Source organism: Cricetulus griseus, chromosome 2 (genome assembly GCF_003668045.3).
Source record: "Cricetulus griseus strain 17A/GY chromosome 2, alternate assembly CriGri-PICRH-1.0, whole genome shotgun sequence".
In the NCBI taxonomy this organism is placed as follows: Eukaryota; Metazoa; Chordata; class Mammalia; order Rodentia; family Cricetidae; genus Cricetulus; species Cricetulus griseus.
Window position 1 is genome coordinate 413,451,424 of NC_048595.1, and position 18,699 is coordinate 413,470,122.

At 41.5% G+C, this 18,699-nt stretch overlaps 1 protein-coding gene across 4 annotated transcripts in view; it reads right to left on the minus strand.

The window, feature by feature from the left end:
• Als2 (alsin Rho guanine nucleotide exchange factor ALS2) overlaps positions 1 to 18,699 on the minus strand; it is a 72,060-nt gene that overhangs the window by 15,437 nt on the left and 37,924 nt on the right. For all 4 annotated transcript variants that reach the window (XM_027396983.2, XM_027396982.2, XM_027396980.2 and 1 more), the window contains 14 exons: positions 16,070 to 16,250; positions 14,145 to 14,210; positions 9,981 to 10,143; positions 9,055 to 9,186; positions 8,628 to 8,756; positions 7,752 to 7,822; positions 7,311 to 7,377; positions 6,516 to 6,718; positions 6,332 to 6,397; positions 5,099 to 5,197; positions 4,380 to 4,544; positions 1,542 to 1,653; positions 1,136 to 1,213; positions 262 to 395 (listed from right to left, as the gene is read on the minus strand). In XM_027396983.2, coding sequence (XP_027252784.1) covers positions 262 to 395; positions 1,136 to 1,213; positions 1,542 to 1,653; positions 4,380 to 4,544; positions 5,099 to 5,197; positions 6,332 to 6,397; positions 6,516 to 6,718; positions 7,311 to 7,377; positions 7,752 to 7,822; positions 8,628 to 8,756; positions 9,055 to 9,186; positions 9,981 to 10,143; positions 14,145 to 14,210; positions 16,070 to 16,250 — 1,666 coding nt within the window. The remainder of the gene's footprint in view (positions 1 to 261; positions 396 to 1,135; positions 1,214 to 1,541; positions 1,654 to 4,379; positions 4,545 to 5,098; positions 5,198 to 6,331; positions 6,398 to 6,515; positions 6,719 to 7,310; positions 7,378 to 7,751; positions 7,823 to 8,627; positions 8,757 to 9,054; positions 9,187 to 9,980; positions 10,144 to 14,144; positions 14,211 to 16,069; positions 16,251 to 18,699) is intronic.

Consider the following 18,699-nt stretch of genomic DNA (forward strand, 5'->3'; position numbering starts at 1 on the left):
GTGTGTGTGTATGCATACACCCTTCCCTGCAGGATCACAGCCTGTCTGTAACTCTGAAACACCTGTGCACTATGGCTTATGCTTTCAGCTAGGACTACAGATGTAGCCATCTATACAGTTGGCAGCTGACAATTTATGCAAGTTATAGCTTGTTGAAAAAGGACAACTGTAAAACATCAATTTGCTTTAAAATACCAATCTACTTTAATAAAAGCAAGACAACTCAAAACACCCAGTAACTACCCCAGGGTTAGTACTCACAATGCTTTGGGCCTGTCTTTATCACTCTCATACAGGCTAGGTTTGAAGTAGGTGCCAGTGATTTTTATCCCTGACCCCCATTCTCCACTAAAATAACCTTCAATGTAATCTCCATTTGGCATGGTCAGTGTTCCCTGGGTAAAGCAAAAGAGAAGTGGAGTTAGAAAAGTATTTAAATTTACAAAATTAAGAGGAAAAAGTACTAAGTACTTAACACTTCCCCTTTTAATTTCTTCTTTGCAGCCTCAATTCTGATAAACAAACAAAAGATGCATGAATGTACATGCCCAGAAAGAATGTATGAAAACAATCCATGGGTAAAAGAAAGAATCCACAGGAAATTGGGAAGTCTTTCTGTTGTGTGAAACACACTCACTGTATCCCATTCTCAGGCCTCGGCTGAAGCAGTGCTCAAAGTCATGGTTGTTCCCATCTGTCTTAGAAAATGGTAAAGCGCCTAAGTCCCTAACCTGAAACTCTATCTTAGAGTTGGGGAACAAATTAACCCCAACATGAGAGGGATCAGAACAGACATCAGTGAAACAGAAAACCAAGCATTGAGGAGGAAAAAAAATACACATGCACTGTATCAAAGTTGCTCTTTTGAAAACATACAAAAAAATGAAGTTGAGATCATGGTGCACTCCTCTAACATGGAAGACGGAGGCAGGAGGGCCAGCAGTTCACGTTTATCCTTGACGACCCAGGGGCTTTATGGCCAAGTAGTTCCAACAGGCATCAAGAAGATTTAATGGGAAAAGGTGCTGAGGTAATTAAATATTAATGCACAAAAAGCAGTTTAGATGCTAAAGAAATGTAAAGTCGAGAAAAATAAGAGAGAGAGTGTAAAGAAAGAACGAAGTTGTTTTCTGACCTTTCCACTAAGGGTCCAGTCATCAGAAAATTCTCCTTCATAGATAGTATCATCTTCTGAAAGCAAAACTCCATTTCCCTGTGTGAAGAAGCCAAGCACAGGTCACAACACAGACTGCAGAAGGCCTTAACGTGCAAGCAGTCACGCTCCCCAAAGCTACCCACCATCTAAGAAAGTCAAACAGGGCCAGGCATAATGGCTGGCTCAGGCCTGGAATCCCAGAATCAGGAGGCAGAAGCAGTTTTTCCACGAGTCCCAGGCTAGGCAGGTAGTTAGACAGTGAGTCCCAGACTGGCCTAGGTTACAGAGTGAGCCCTCATCTCAAAAAGCCAAAACAAAAGTAAAATATTAATTGAAAGACCTTAAAGGTTAGGAACACAGGAGATTTTAAAAGTATTTCACTCACCATCATTTTATTGAGGTGGAAGTTGCCTTCGTAATATAACCCAAACTGGGTAACTACCACCCCATTCCCTTGGCACACATCATCTTGCCACATTCCCATGTACTTTTCTCCCCTGCGTAGAAATAAGAAGAAAGAAAGATAAAAATCAAATAAAAGAAGGACAAAGTGGAGGAAAAGTGTTATCACAGGGGATCTGATTTATACCCCTGATGCCATCACTCTAGTCAAAGTGGTTCACTCTACCTCTTCAAACAAAAGACAGTGTGACAGTCTGACAGCTCAGTCAGAGCACTATTCACACAGAAAGTGGATAATGTGTTCTACCCAACAGGCTGAATACACTCTATACACTTCCTTGATAACTTTAAAATATGTTACTAAGTCAGTTATGGTGGAGTGTACCTTAAATCCCAACACTCAGGAGGCAGAGGCAGGCAGATTTCTGAGAGATCAAGACTAGCCAGAGCTACACAGTGTGACCCTGTCTCAAAATAAAATATGTAATTAAAAAAGAATACTACAAATTTAAACTATAAAAGAATCAAACTGAATAATTTTCCTTACCCAACAGTTTGTCATAAAAGGTTTAATTTTCACCCCATTTAAACTCAGAAGGTTCTTACTATCTCCACTAGAAAGATAAAATGTGGCCAGGCAGTGGTGGCACACACCTTTAATCCCAGCAGTTAGGAGGGAGAGGTGGGTAGATCTCTGTGAGTTTGAGGCCAGCCTGATCTACAGAGTGAGTTCCAGGACAGCCAAAGCTACACAGAGAAACCCTGTCTTGAAAAACCAAAACAACCCCCCTCCCCCCCAAAAAACAACAAAAAAAGATAAATGTGAATTAGGTATTGCAATACACCACTACAACCCCACCACTTGGAAGGATAAGTCAGGAGAATTTCAAGTCACACCTGGGCTAGAGAGTAGGACCTGGTTTCAAAGAGAAAAGAAAAGGATAAAATGAGGCCAGGATGAAGCTCAGTTATACTGTGGTTCTGGAGTGTGCTCAAAGCTCTTGGTAGAGAGAGACAGGGGTAGGAGGGAGTTGGAGAAATATAAACTACTGGTTATATCAAACAGTTTGCTGGGCATGGTGGTGCACACCTTTAATCCCAGCTCAGGAGGCAAAGGATGTCTGTGTGAGTTTGAGGCTAGCCTGGTCTACATTGTGAGTCCCAGGCCACCCAAGGCTATGTAGTAAGATCTCTCAAAAAAGAAAAAAAAAATCATTAAGTAACAAAAATTCTTACATTTTGTTCATTCATCTTGTGTGTTTTTTGGGGTCGGGGAGATGCGTAAATGCCACAAGCACATGTGAAGAGGTGAAAGGACAATTTGTGGAGTTAGTTCTCGCCTCCTATCACATGTCCTGGAACCAAACTCAGGTCCTTAAGCCCAGTGGCAAATGCCTTTACACACTGAGTCACCTTGCTGGGCCATAAAAGTAATTACAAAAATTCACATTAGTACAGGGCCTGGTGACACATGCCTATAAATCTCAGAATATGGGATGTAATAGGAACGGGGAATCAGGAGTGCAAGGCTAACCTCAGCTACACAGCGAGTTGGAGGCCTGACTGGGCTATATGAGACCATGTCTCAAATAAAAAACCAAACACTCACTCACTCACTCACTCACTCACACACACACACACACACACACACACACACACACACTCTCCCACATTATGGAAGCTATGTTATAAAGGTAGGTAGCACATTAAATCCAATGTAAAGTAGGCCAAATCAAATATGACAGCAAAGGAAATAATACTGCTCTCAAGGCTTGCTTAACTGAATGTAAGCAAGTAGGCTTAATTCCTGGGCTGTGAGTATGACTGGAAGACATACTGTATTTAGACATCATTCCATCTCTAGCCCCAAAGGTAGTATCAGCCACTGACCTCTGCCTACGCCCTATTCCTATTTTCTACTGACTTTCTTTGAAGGTCTGTGTCTGTATAATAGAGATTTGGTAGGCAGAGGATGTAAGTTGGCAGAATGCTTGGCTAACATGCACAAAGCTTGGGTTTGAGCATACACCAGGCATATAACATAACTATAACTATCATCCCAGAACTTAGAAAACAAACAAACAAACAAACACATTTGGTAGCTCTTTTGAGGCAGTAAAAAGTTTGCATGTGCAAAAGTGTAGGAAAGATGATATGCATGTGAATTCTGAATGGCCCTGATTTTGTGAAGAAGTAGTTTATTGTTTGGCCCATAAGAAAAAAAAAAAAAAAAGAAAGAAAACAAGACAACTGTTTCCTTATGGTAAGTTCTCTTTTTCTTTTCATTGGTATGTTGGGTGGAGTGAACTCAGTCTCACTGTGTAGCCTCAGCCTCCCTCAGCTGGGATTACAGGTGTGCACCACTGAGTGCCACCAGCTCAAGCTGAAAAGTTTTCTTAATGTTGTCAAATTAAGATGTTCCAGTCAACTGCCTCTTGGTCTTCTGGCTAAGATCAAATGTATGATGCTCAAGTCTTCATAAAAGTATCATGATTTGTGGGGCTAGAGAGGTGGCTCAGAAATCAAGAGCTTGTACTGCTCTTATGGAGGACTCAAGTTTGGTTCCCAGTACCCACATCAGCAGCTCATAACCACTGGCAACTCCACCTCTAGGGTATCTAACACCCTCTTCTGTCCTCCTTAGGCACCGCACTCACGTGTGTATACACATACACACACACACACACACACACACACACACACACACACACACACACACACACACACAGTACACACACATAATTAAAAATAAAGAAATAGCATTGGTCTATGAACATTATCTTCTCACTGTATACACTGAGACAGAAGCAGAGCACTGTACCTAGTGATATCATCAAAGACGCCATATCCTGCCTTCTTATCCATTACCCACTGGCCAATGAACATGCTAGGAGAAGAAGAAGTCAGTTTTCCACTCCGGAGGAGACCATGCCCATGGCGCATGTTATCTTGAAAGCAGCCTTCAAACACTTCACCAGAGGCATAGCTGTGGTGGGAAAAGACAGAAAGGCAACATGTACATCTACATTACAAACTGCAGGAAATACAATGCTATGCTCTTACAGGTAGCTATGGTTATTTGTTTATATAAGCAAAAAAAATCAAAACACTCAGTTTGAAGGGCTAAGCTTCAAAAATTGAAATTAATATAATTAATATTCTGCATTAGAATGAAAAGTTATGTGCTTAATCCCTTATGGGGAGTAAAATAATGAGCTCTAGGAAGAATGAGAAGGAAGAATGCAAAAGTTGTGTTCAAATTAGAATCAAGTAAAAAAAATTAGATTTCTAGGTGAGACTTGTGTAGAAAGTCATGGTTTATTCAGTAAGTACAACAGAGACACAAACCACATTTAATAATACTATCTTCATGCCGTAGAGGAGGGCATGCTCCTTAAGGGAAGACTCTGCACACAGTTTTGGTGATTACAAAGACAAATAAGGTTTGCTCCTCATAAGTTCTGTCCACACCAACTTTAGCTTTCCAGTTCTTTGAAAAGGCAGCACCAGATCAACAACCCCTCTCATTCCCATCATTACCTGTAGACTCCTTGGCCACACATTTTCCCTTCTTTCCAATGGCCTACATAATGGTCTTCTTTGTTTAGGGTTTTGTTTGGGATTCTGTATTCACCATATCTGCCAAGGAAAATAAAAGCATAAGAAGATGCAGAGATGCCACGCTCACCTTTTGTTTGTAATTAATATCAAGCACCTCACTGAGGAGGGCAGAGAAGACTTACCTATAGGAAAGGGGTAAGTGAGTCTTGACTGAAGTTGTATCTACTAGCTAAGTTGCCTGCTCCTGAGCCACTGGTGAGACACTTTATTCTAATGCTAATGAAAAGCAGGGCATCTGTGTCTTCTTCTATCTTTGCAAATAATTTGCAGATCTCTTTGGGGAAGTTATAGTATACAATAGCTTGTGCATCTCTGTAGTAAGTATGGTAAAACAAGTTATCCAAATACCCCTTTCATTCTAAATACCTATTTAAGAGCTTGAGATCACAAAATTTGACATTGTCACACATGTACATTAACTTCTCCAATTTATGTATCTTTTTATAATAAGACAAATTTCTCAACAGGACAAAAAATATTTAACTGCCAAAATTTTTCTTGTAAATAGATTTACAATGTTAGAAAATATGACAAGATGAGTCATGAGATAGGTTTGTAGGTAAAAGCACTAGCCACCCGCTGACAAGCCTGGTGGCCTGGGTTCAAATCCTAGTTGTCATCTGGCCATGCATGTGACATGGCACATGTACACCCACACATACATATGCACACACATATAATGAATGAATTAATGTGATAGAAAAGAAAATATGACAAACTTATTCAAAATTGATGTCAGTAGAGTATCAGTCCAGTAACACACTTCAAATATTCCCCTTTTAACAGAGAAGTGAATTTGAAACTACTTAGAAGCTGGCCTGAGGTTGCAGCTCAGTGCTAGAGTACCTGCCCAGCATTCCCAGGGCCCTAGAGTCCACCCTCAACACAGCAAGAGGGAGAAAACTGTCTCTGCAAAACTACTGAAAATAAAACTGCTCGATGTCCTCTATGTAGAGGTGACACTGTGTGCCAGCTGACTCACATAAACACTGCCTTAGCAGTCTACAAGTCTACACATCTTCTGCATGGATCCTAACACTGCAACTGCAGGCCTACACATCAGAAATCAACTGCTTGCTTGAAGAGCAATTACCAATAGTCAATAACTTGTGACCAGATTTAAATTCATTCTACCTTAAACAATTTCCTTACCCTTCTTCCAAGCCATTCCTGAACATGCCAGAATACATCTTTCCATCAGGCCATTTCAAAACACCCCTGGAAGGCATAAACAAAAAGTAATGACTGTCAACTTATGTTTCAGATAATCATGCTTTTTTCCATAATGTGACTGTCACCCTTCCTTTCCTGGGAACAAAGGTGAAGCACTCTTCACCTGCCATGAGGCTTCCCTGAAAGCCAGCGCCCATCGTAAGTGGCATCCTTTAGGCGAGGATCCTTGTAGAAAGTATATTTGGCACTTCTTGAGATGGGTGGCTCCTGCCTCTGAACACTGCTGCCAACTCCATAAATTGGAAAATCGGATGTCCCCCTCAAAGCCTGGTCCACAGCTTGGCTGATAGCCCGCAGCCACTTGGTCTAGAAGCAGAAAGTCCATGTCAGGAAGCTCCCAGCAATAACCCATCATGCACTGCACTGAGTTTTGCTGGTTTTTCTCGCTGTACCTTTTCTATCATATCCTATTACTTTTCTTATTGAGTGACATGAACCAGCTCTTAGAATTTATTGCTATTGGTTTAAATTAAGTCACATTTTACAAAACAATAAGGACTGCTGTGAGAGTTCCAGGCTAGCCTGGACTATTCAGTGAGTTTCAGGTCAGCCTGGACCACACAGTAAAATTCTACCTAATAATAATAATAATAATAATAATAATAATAATAATAATAATAATAATAATAATAAAATAAAATGAATTATAAAGAACAGCCAGGCATCAGGCATACTCCTGTAATCCCAGCAACTTGAGAGGTTAAGGCAGAAAGAATTCTGTAAGTTTAAGGCTAGCCAGGGCTACACAGCAAGACTTTGTTTCAAGAAAACAAAACAAAAAGGCAAAAATCTAGTTTTGATTTAAGGCTCATTAATGAAGCAACAATAATGTTTGTTTCTTAGTAACATAATAGACAGGAAAGGCCAAAGTTGAAAGAAAACATGATGTGGGACTAACCTTTTCCTGGGGGGTTGAGGAAATGAGAGTGAACTGTTCTTCAGGTGTGGTTATCTTTAAGCCATTCCTAAAATGTTCACAAGGATAAACACCAGAAGATGCAGCAACCTGTCATTCTAATAGCAGATGCCCTCACCCCACCCCTCCCTAATTATTCAAGAGAAGACAGAGTAAAATGCTGATGCTCCAAATTTGAGCTCCACATAGAAAGGAGATACAGAGTAACAGGGCTCTGAATCCCCACTGCAATTCGAGCAGTGAGGATGCCCACCTAAAACTTATCAGGATCATCACAACAGGGAACTTTATTACCAACAGGCACTTTACTACCTAGTGTGCTGGGAAGTGACAGTGAGGACCCCGCTTCCTGTGCCCCCTCTAGCTTTCCCCAGCCATTCCACTTACGGAAACAAGAGGAGCAGGAAAAAGAGGCACACTTACACGCTACCAGCTTCTTCAGAAAGTGGCTCTGCCCAGAGTGTGGCCAAAGGGAACACATGGTGTGTGGAGAACTGAAAGAGAGAACACGAGGCACACCTGTGAAGAGCCCAGGACAACCTCGGGTCTGTTAGGTCTTTTCACATCACCAGCTCATGTGGGCCCTACAGCACAAGCCCCTTGTGAGGTTAAAAGCAGGTGGGTGGCACCATCTCTGCTATAGTCACGATAACTTAGCCACCTGTGGTGGGCCTTCCCGTCTCTGCTAAAACGATCCTTCACATGGCTGACACTCATTCTCAAGCTAGAAAAAAATCTTGGCTCAGGGTGTAGCTTAATGGGAGAGGAAGTGTTTCACATTTAAGAGGGCCTGAATTCAACTCCTAGCAACAGAGAGACAGAGAGAGAGAGAGAGACAGAGACAGAGAGATTCTCTCAAATGTAGCCAACACCCAAGGTAAATATTCTGTTTTATTTAGTAATTACAAAGAAATCACAACAATGCTTAACGTAAATTGACAATGGTAGCCATGTGTTACATAATGATGCATCAGTCAACAAGACAATGACTGTCCCAAAAAAACTACAAGAGTTGAAAATTTCCTTTTGCCTAGTGATCTCATAGCCAACACTAATGCTTACCATTGCACTACAGTCTTCAGTACAATAGCCCACTGTGCAGGTCATAGCCTGGCATCACTAGGCTGTACCATATAGCCTGGATGTACCACAGGCTCTCTTCCAGAGTCCGTGAGTACACTGACATTCATATAACAATGAAATTGCCTACCACCACATTTCTTACAACACAGTCCATCATGACACAGCTCATAACTGTCCACTTTCCAAGGCTTCTTTTCAGCTAGGAATCCAGCCTACCTGAGCATGGACCAGGGCGTCATTGAAGAGAATAAACCAATTCACAGAAAACCTGCCTGCGTGCTGTAGCGACAGGGCTCGGTTACTGCTCTCACACAGCAGTCGGCGCTCAGGCTTCCTCAATGAATCCTACAAGCAAACAGGCATTTCAGTGAAACGTCAAAATCACTTAAATGTGCGAAGGAGGATGAACTGGGTTCAAGGCACATTTGGGGTAACCTTCTAGTCACAGCTTATTGCAGCATTAAATACTTCCTAAAATTAGAGCCCAAAGGAGTCTGAAACAGTGGCAAGACAAAGGCAGTGAGTCTGCAGAGGGTTCCTGGGAACCAAGGAAGGCGCTGGGACTCCGAACACTCACTGCTAGAAACAACCGAGGAGCAGAGAGAGGCTGCCTGGGGGAACCAGCTACAGAGGGCAGGGTTACCGTCATTTTTCCAGGAAAGGTCTTCCAGAAGCCCAGTGTGTACTCTGCTTCCTTCCTCTTCCTGCCAAGATGGAGAGCAAGAGACTCATAACAAGAACTGGAATCCTGCAGCATCTGATATTCTGGAGATGCCTAGAGACCAATAACCAAGACAGAAGAGTTAAAACATTATCCACAGGCTGCAGCCTCTGTGGTTCGGGTATGTTACAGTCAACGCAGAAGAAAACCCAGCCTGAGGTCACGAGTGGTACAGTAAAGGTGGAAGGGAGGGGCTGTTCTCAGAGTACTCCACTGAAGCGTGTGTGGAATGGGGTAGACACTGGCAGTGGTCAGGGGAGGCCAGCATTTCTCAGGTGTGCCTCAGCTCTCTCAATGGTCACAGCTATTCTACAGGGTTGGAAATACACAACATGCTCAGAACAGTGACTCAAAAGTTGGGTGTGCTGGTGCAGGACTTTAATCCTAGCACTCAGAAGGCAGAGGCGGACAGGTCTTGGAGTTCAAGGCCAGCCTGCTCTACAAAACAAGTTCCAGGACAGCCAGGACTAGACAGAAACTCTGTCTTGAAAAGTCTGGAATGTGAATTGCACTAAATAAATGTGTGTGACTCAGAGTCAGCCTGTGTTCCACAAACCCTGATGTTGCTAAATGAGGAACACCCACAGTGGGTGCTCTATTCTAGAAAGCTTCACAAAGTGAACATGGTCTGAATAAGGTCCTGAGTGGAAACGGAATCCACGGCCCAGGAACAAGCTTGTTCTACCGTTTATCCTTTCTCTTCCACTTCCTCACAGAGAAAGGACTCTTAATTAGACACACATAAGTATTAACTTAACGGGGCCCAACATCTTACGGTGACTTGATCCAAACAAACTACTTTGATTCTTGGCTTCCCCAGTATTCAAAGGGACACATAGGGAACCTACCACTTCAAAGCATGTGGCGAGTTTTAGCAAAACTTTTGCATAATTATGAAGTCGTCTAATTGGCAAGAAAAACAGCGTATTCAGTATTTCCATCAACTGAGTGTTCTCATTGTTCACTTCTGACAAATCTTGTAAGAGTTCTTGGTTTTTATTTAGGAAATCGCTGGAAGAGAGAAACAAGATTCAGTCGATCGGTTGGTATAAGGATATAGAAAGTTTTATTGCAGCAACTATTCAGAATGCACAGTCTTGGTGTTATGAAAATGAATATAGATACAATAAAATGACTCAGGTATAATTAAAAGAATTATAAATTTTTAACCTATAAAATAGGAGTTTAAAGTGAAAGATATAGCAATGGGGGCAACAGTAACTCTAGTAGAAATGGATGGTAACAGGTCTTTCCTCATGTTCTAGGAAATGAATCAGACATTCCAGTTTCAGGGATAAGTGATAAACGACACAACTCTGTTATTTTCACAGCCCAAAGTCGCAGCAATCTGGTAGGTCTGACCACTCTGCTGAGCTGTGCTGAGCAGAGACACCAGTGGAAAAGCAGAGCTCCTTGCTCCAAACACTAGCAGGGAACTAAATATGTCTAAGTTCTTCCTTCCCACTTGACTGTCAACACAAGGTGACCATGAACCAGGCTTGAGGAATAAGTGGTAGTGGTACACGCCTGTAATAACAGTATTCAGGAGATAGAGGCAGGAGGGTCAGGAGTTCAAGGAAAACCTCAGCAGTGTAGCAAGTTGAGAGCCAGCCCTGGCTACTCAGTCTCAATAATAATAATAACAGCAATAAATGAACTGTCTAAATTTATAAATCTTAAAGATTCATAGGCAAATACAAATGAAACAGCAGAACTTAATGAAATAAAAACAGGAGTCTCAACCCTTCCCTAAAGGCTTATGAGAAGTTAATGGTTAATGGGGAAGGGAGAGGCATTTTCTTCAGTGGTATAGTCACTAGTATAAAGCTCCTGGTATATAAATCTTTACTCATGATCCTGTAAGCAACCCTAACAACACCACTGCAACATAAGAAAAAAAAAAGACTTGGAAGAGGAAGGGGTCAGAGGGAGTGGGAAGGCAAGAGAAGGCAATATGATCAAAATAATTCTACACATGTATATAAATGTTGTAATTAAGCTGTTACTATATATAATTAATATATGCTAATATAACATTTTTTAAAATGAAAAGGAGCCACCAATCTTTGAAAATATTAAAAGGGAGCAAACTGCTGACAAGACTGGTCAAAAGTTTTTTAAATAAACAAAATAGACTCCAGCCAGGGGATCAGATCACTGATGTTGTCAGCCCCAACTCATAAACACTGGTGAAGCTCCTGAGGACAAGTGACAGGTTCTGGGACATGGTGGCCTAATTTTTACCCATAGGTGGGCATTTATAGTCACCCCTCTAAGGCTCTGAGATCACTGGAGAAGAGGGGACAGAAAGAAAGTAAGAGCTGGAAGAAGAGGTGAAGAACTGTGTAACGGTTTCCTCTTAGATTAAAACATTCCATCTGCAGGGAAGCTCCTTAAGCAGGAAGATAAGCAACCCAAATAGCTCCAGGAAGTCCCTGAAACCGACCAGATTTACTAAGTCCCTTCTTCCCAAGAACAGACAAACCAAGCTGCAAAGCAGACTCTTGAGAACCCACTAAGCTGCCTGGAGAGTTTTAGACTGGAGTCACTGGGAAGGGACACTCGCCAGCCTGTTGACAGCCTGCAGGCTGTGCAGTGAGCTTCAGATTCCCAGCTTTGGGAACTGTCACCCATGCTGGGATGGGCTTTGAGTGATTTCTGCTCCTGTACCTCATCCCTCACCCATATTCCTGTGAGTAACCCCAATAAAACTCATTGGTTCACAAAAACAAATGACAAAATGTCTTAAATAAGTAACAGCAAGGAACAATAGTGGGGAGAACTGCAACTGAGACTGAACACCTGAAGACAATACTAGAGATATGTTAATGAAACGGAAGCAGATGAGATAAATAACTTTCCAAATAAAAAATGACTACAGCCGTAAGAAATAAGACCCAGACACAACCAAACCAACAGTTCAAAAATTCCCCAGAGGAAACACTCCCAGGGCATATGGTTTTTTATAGACACATTCTACCTAATCTTCAAGACATAGACACTCTGCGGCTCACAGACACTATTTCAGAAGACAGAAAAGGAGAGGAAGCGCCTCAACTCATGTTAGAACTTCTAGTGTAATCATTTGCTGAAAACTAATTAAAAAGAAGGATTAGACTGAGAAAAACCAGAAGTGCGACCAAGATGTCAGCACTTCTATCAGCATAGAAAAATAAAAACAAACTTGGCCAAACCTGTAAATCATGGTAGTGAATGAATATTTGAAATATTTTCTACTAAAATATAAAATTTTCAGTGTGCCTCTATTATTAGATCAATGTATTATATCAGAGGCTCTTACATTATTCATCCAAAAGCTAGACGCAAAATAATGTGAGATGTATTTTTCTAAGATCAAAACAGCCATTATCTTTCTTTATCATGGGGAGAAAACATTCACATTTTTTAGATGAAAATAAAGTAGGCTTCCTGCTATGAAGAAGAGTTGGCCAAAGTGTGGGATCTAACAAAAGGTGGCACTGGAGAAGGACCAGATCTTGTATCTTTGGCTTTAGTGCTCTTTCAGAACCCTACCACACCTCATGACAGTGCTAAGGGTCAATGAAACTCTATACTTTGATTCAATGGGTAAACGACTACGCCAATACTTTCCCATGGTACTCTAAATAACCTCACTATAACATAATCTAAGGCCTTTTGAAAAGCCATATGGAAACCTCCCACTGTAGAAGCTTCCTAATATATATAAATGGAGTTATCATATAATGAGACAGACAATACCCTAACTAGACATCAAATGTTACCGAATAAAACCTTCAGTATCAAGAATAGGTAACATTTTTTTTTGGAGTTGTTAGCCAAAAGGGTCCTATAGATCACCCTCAACACTAGAGGCTATTGTAAGTGTTATTGGTTACCTGACAGTGAGACCCTATTGCTGAAAATATTACATATTTATTTCATAGAACATGGAGAAATTGAGCTGCTGCTCAATTAGAAGCTTCACTCCTACTAACTAGCGATTATAGTGCTGAAAGGTTTAATACACAGTACTGGAGAAAAAACTAATCATTAATTTCTCCCAGCTATGAACTCTGCAAGCTGTAATAGTGATGGGCCTGTAAGAAATGCCCATTGTGCAATAATGGCACTAATGTTACAGGAGAAACCAGCCATTTAAAAAATGGCATATAAGGCTCACCATAGGAGACGACCCCATATGCGACATTGTTAATGAGGTCAAGAACCTGAGACTAGATGGGTCATGTGCCCTGGGGGAAACTTACTACTCCTACTACTCTTATTCTGCTAAATAAACATAGCAATAAAACAACTCCTACTGACATACACACTGCTATACCCATTGCTCAGTGTATTGCTCAGCCTTCATCAGAAAAGCTTCTTGCAGTAGATGGTAGGTAACATAGAGCCCCACAAGTGGACTATGTGCAGAGTGAGAGACTTTGCTCCACTCAACCCTAAATGGGATATCTTCATTACACCCCTCCCTCAAGGCTCAGGGGTCTAGCAGAAGAGGAGACAGAAAGATTTTTAAGATTTCCAGACATAATGGGCTGATAAACACATGAACTCACAGAGACTAAGACATCACGCATACAACCTGGACAGATTCACACCAGACAAAATCTCAACACTGAGAAGGAGAGGTGGACACAAGTTCCACCCCTAACCAAGAACCCATATATAATTGATAGCTGCTGGTAGAGGGAAAGTCAGCTTCCTTCCATGGTGTGACACTGGGTATATGAGCCATACACCATGCCAGGTCTCATGCTCAGTACTTGAACACAAAACAGACTACATGTTTTTTAGTTTTGTTTTTTTAAAGAGAAAAAGACATGAAATTGGGTGGGTTTCAGGGGAGGGATCTGAGAGGAGCTTGGGGATGGCAAAGAATATGAGAAAAATAGTTGGTATGAAATACTCAAGAAATAAACAAAAACAGAAAAAAGGAAAACAAAACAAAACAAAAACCCAAACCTCTGATCTATGGCTATCGGAAGGGTAAGTGGAAGGAACAGACTGCTTACATGGCAGGCTTAGCGAGGAGCTGGAATCCTCCCATAACCAGGAAATTTGAAACTGATGTGCAGTACCTTGGGTGGAAAACAAGACACACCGGCATTAGTGACGGAATGTAAATTAGCTCTGCAGAGTTTCAAATGCATTTCTAGACAGTTTTGGACTTCAGAACTTCTGTGACATCGATGTAAAGAACTGGTACCCTCAAGAAGAGAACAGGTAGATGCACAAAAGCAGGGTAGTAGGAATGTTAACACAATTGGGGTGTCAGAAGTACCTTGTACCCAGCAGGTCTGCCTGGTAGGTGGCACTTACTAACCTAACAAGCTGGAGAAAACATGGCTCAAACTGTAGGATTTCTAATGAAAACTTAATCTTCACTTCAAGTTCTCCAAATAAGTCTTCAGAAAATGAACACTGAAGGTTAAAACACTTAGGGGACTGGGTGAGAGCGATATTAGAAGATGCTGATTAAATACCGTCAGTGCTCCTAAATATCCAGCGCTCTGGAGCAAACTACTCTGAGCACAACACTCCTTTCATACTCCTGGGCTAGTAAGCAGCTGAGACTGGAAGTGCTTCCTAAAAGGACCCACGGTAGTAGAGACTTTACACATGTAAATCACCAAGCCGGGGTGGTGGCTCACTTGGGAAGCAGACAGGCAGATCTCTGTGAGTTCAAGGATAACCTGGTCTCCAAAGCAAGTTCTAGGACAGCCAGAGCTGTTACAGAGAGAAACCCTGTCTCAACACCTCCCCAAAAGTAAATTGATTTTGTCCTACTTATAGGAATAACTATAACTATTATGCTTTAAACAGTAGCCCAAGGCATCAAAAACTGCATCTTAAAGCAAAAGGCTGTAACAGGGAAAGAAAAAGAAATGCAGGGATGATGGAATAAATACAAGACAAAAAAAGGGGGAGGGGGAATTATACTAATAAAAGGTGAAACCTTCATACAAATCATAAAGCCTAATTTTTAAAATAAATCAGTGTCAAGCTCTATCATTATTTTTCATTATTTTTGACAGTTGGAAGAGTAAAGCTAAGACACTTCTTCCTAGACAATAGCTTCCTATGTATTTAATTTGCCTGGGGCTGAAGTCACTTATATACTATGTCTGAAAGGAAAATACCAAGGTGACTGCAGGCTATTTCTACTGGTAGGAAAAAGGGCAACTTTAAATGTTCTTTTGATTATCATTGCCTGCAGCTCTTGATAACAAACACACATTTGTCCTTGGGAACTCCCTGGCAACAGGTGTTTCTCGCTGGCCCATGCTGTAACTGAGTGAGCAGTGCCTGGCACTCGGTGGCACTGAGTCAATTTCTGGCAGATGGATGGAAAATAAATAAGCTTCACATAAAAACAATACATCCTTCAGAAAACAGCATCACCTGATACACATTAAAATAACACTTGAATTAATGCCTTGAATTATATCAAAATACAAATCAAGAAAAAGTGAAAAATAGTCTAAGTCTACAAATATCCTTGATGTATTTTACTTGTAAAACATTCTTAGTGTTATTCAGAAAATAGTTTTGTTAAATGTAACGGGTCCTGTCACACAGCAGTTAAAAAGCAGGCTCTGTAAACAGCACTTTCTTATTTCCTCAATTTTCGTACAATTTACCTAAGTATACAAAAGAACTAGACTTATGACAGGACTTTGTATGTAAGTAACGTATGTTACCAATCTCTGTTGGATACAGAAGGAAATATGGAAATTCATTAATGTTAGCCTTTTCCCCTTTAAGGAAAACTGAACTTCAGCACTGCAGAACTGTGGCTAGCTGAGCTTCAATACTGCCTCTCAGTTCTGTTGCCTAGCAGCACTCTCCCTGTGTACAATCCTCTGACTGAGGTGCAGCCCCTTGCAGAATCACCTTGCTGAGACTGAACATGACAACCAATGGGACTGATACTTGCTCTGTGTAACTGTCCAAGAAAAGACTCGAGTGTTTCATGATGACCAGGCTCCTGGCTTCCTTCACGCCCTGCAGGAAGCTGCTCAGTGAGGCTCCATGCTGCCCTATGAGGTAACACAGCTTGCTGAACCGACTTGCGACTTCCTGCAACAGCTGGACAGTAGTCACAGTACCTAAATTTTCTGCAACAAAATGATAACAACATGAAAACCAAGTGCTTTCTTATGACTTTCCCCTTCCTAAAATTACTTTTTCTGTTGAAATTGTAATCTTTGGAACCCAAATCACTACCAAAAATGTTACAAAAATCTGTAAGAACTATTGGGTCTCTGACTCAGTAGACTTGGTATTACTATCTCAGAATGGTGTTTCTTTTAAAAGTTTCCCAGGTGATTTTTAATATCAGCCAAACGGAAGACCCACTGAAGCTAACACTTGTTAAACTTTGAAAATAGGTAATGTAAAACAAAGACAGGGAAACAAATAATTAACTTCCCATAACGTAACAGGGTAGCAGATAGATATTTCTCTCTCTCTCTCTCTTTTTATTTTTAGATTTATTTTTAGTTATTATGTATACAGTGTTCTGCCTGCATGCCAGAAGAGGGCACCAGGTCTCATTACAGATGGTTGTGAGCAACATGTGGTTGCTGGGAATTGAACTCAGGACCTCGGCTAGAGCAAGCAGTGCTCTTAACCTCTGAGCCATATCTCCAGCCCTATTTTTTTCTTTTTGAGATTAAAGTCTTATGACCTAGGATGACCTTGAACTTTCACATCTCCTGCCTCTACCTGAAAGAGCCAAGTTACAGGTGTATGCTATCATCCCCGTTTCAAGCAGTGCTGGGAACTGATACAGGGTTTTGAGTATGCCAGGCAAACATTCCAGCAACTGAGCTATGCCTCCAGCTTAGAGTTAGCTCTCATTTAGAAGTCTGAACTTTTTGCACTGGCTGCTGCTCCCATGGAGGAACCCAACTCTTTGGTACACAGGTAACCTAACCTTCAGGTGGCCTGGGTCACTCTCAGGGTTAGAGGACACCAGCAGACTATCTGCCTTTCCCAGCCTCAAGTCCCTCACTTCTAGCAATGAGACTGGTGAGGAGAACAAGTGAGCAAAGAGATCAAGACCTGGTCAGACGACAGGCTCCATTTTCCTTCAGAGCAATCCAGGAAGTCCTGGCTGCTTCCTTCTCTTGCCTAAGTTCTTAGCCCATCCTCAGGAGACTTTATACAACTGGGGCTCCATAAACTGTATTCACAAACATGGTTAAATAAGTCAGGAGTGGTGGTCCCAGCCTGTAACTGTAGTTATAGGGGGAAGGTAGGAGGAACAGGAGTTCAGAGTCATCTTTAACTACGTAGAGGGTTGAAGATTAACCAGGACTACATGAGACCCTAACTCAAAAACTAGAAAACAAACTCCAAATAAATAAAAACAAACTGCTTAGTTGTTTAAGTAGGTATTTTTCCATTAGAAACAACAAGTTCACCTCACCAACATTCCCTTAAAAGCGTAAAATTGATGTGCTACTCAGCTAGCCTAAATTCTGGGTCCTAATTGTGGCCAGGGAGAAAAAGAAAGAGTAAATCCCATCTCTGTTTTCTAAGTTCAGGGCCAGATACAGACAAGCCAGAGGTCAGGAAAAGGCTACTTGGTTGTTTGGGGGGTGGGGGAAGGTTGTTTTTTGAGACAAGGTTTTACTGTGTATCCTAGTTATTTTTAACAGCTCCCAAGCCCCACTCTACATTCCTTGCTAATGTCCTTGAGAACCCAGATACCTTGGATACATGGATAGGAGCACCCCACTGAGAACTATTTCCTCTGTCTTACTGCCACACTTCCAAGTCCTCTTTGTGATTGAATAAACATTTGGTTAATTCATACTGATGTGGAGTGAGTGAGACCCTTCACACTCTAGTGGCTTTTTGTTTATTTGGTTTTATTTTATTTATTTATTTATTTATTTATTTTGTTTTTTCAATACAGGGTTTCTTTGTGAAACAGTCCTGGCTGTCCTGGAACTCGCTCTGGAGACCAGGCTGGCCTCAAACTCACAGAGATCCACCTGCCTCTGCCTCCCAAGTGCTAGGATGGAAGGTGTGCACCACCACCATTGCCTGGTCCAGTGGTGCTTTTAAGAGATTATAAATCCAAATAAATACATACATACACACACTCATATATATGATACAATCCTAAGAACTATAAGAAAAAAATCCCATGGAAGTTATAGAATATCTAAAGACAAGGATGCAGAAGTATTGCTCAAATCTAGTTTCTAGGGATACCTTTCCCCAAAAATATACTTTTCTCTTCAGTCACATCTTCCTAAAGCTCTAATTTCTATGGGTGCAGGAAGAGGGAGCTCTGGGAATATGAAGATAGACAGGATGGAGGCAGCCCAGCTCTTAAGCTGCAAACAGGGTGTGAACTGTTGAATGTGTGAGTGTGTGTGTTTGTGTAGAGGTGAGAGGAGGGAGAAGTGTGTGTGTACAGAGGAGGGGAGGGAAGGGAAGAGAAGTGTGTGTGTGTGTGTGTGTGTGTGTGTGGAGGCAAGAGGAGGCGGGAGAAGTGTGTGTGTGTGAGAGAGGGAGAGGGAGGAGAAGGAGCAAACCATTAACACAAAC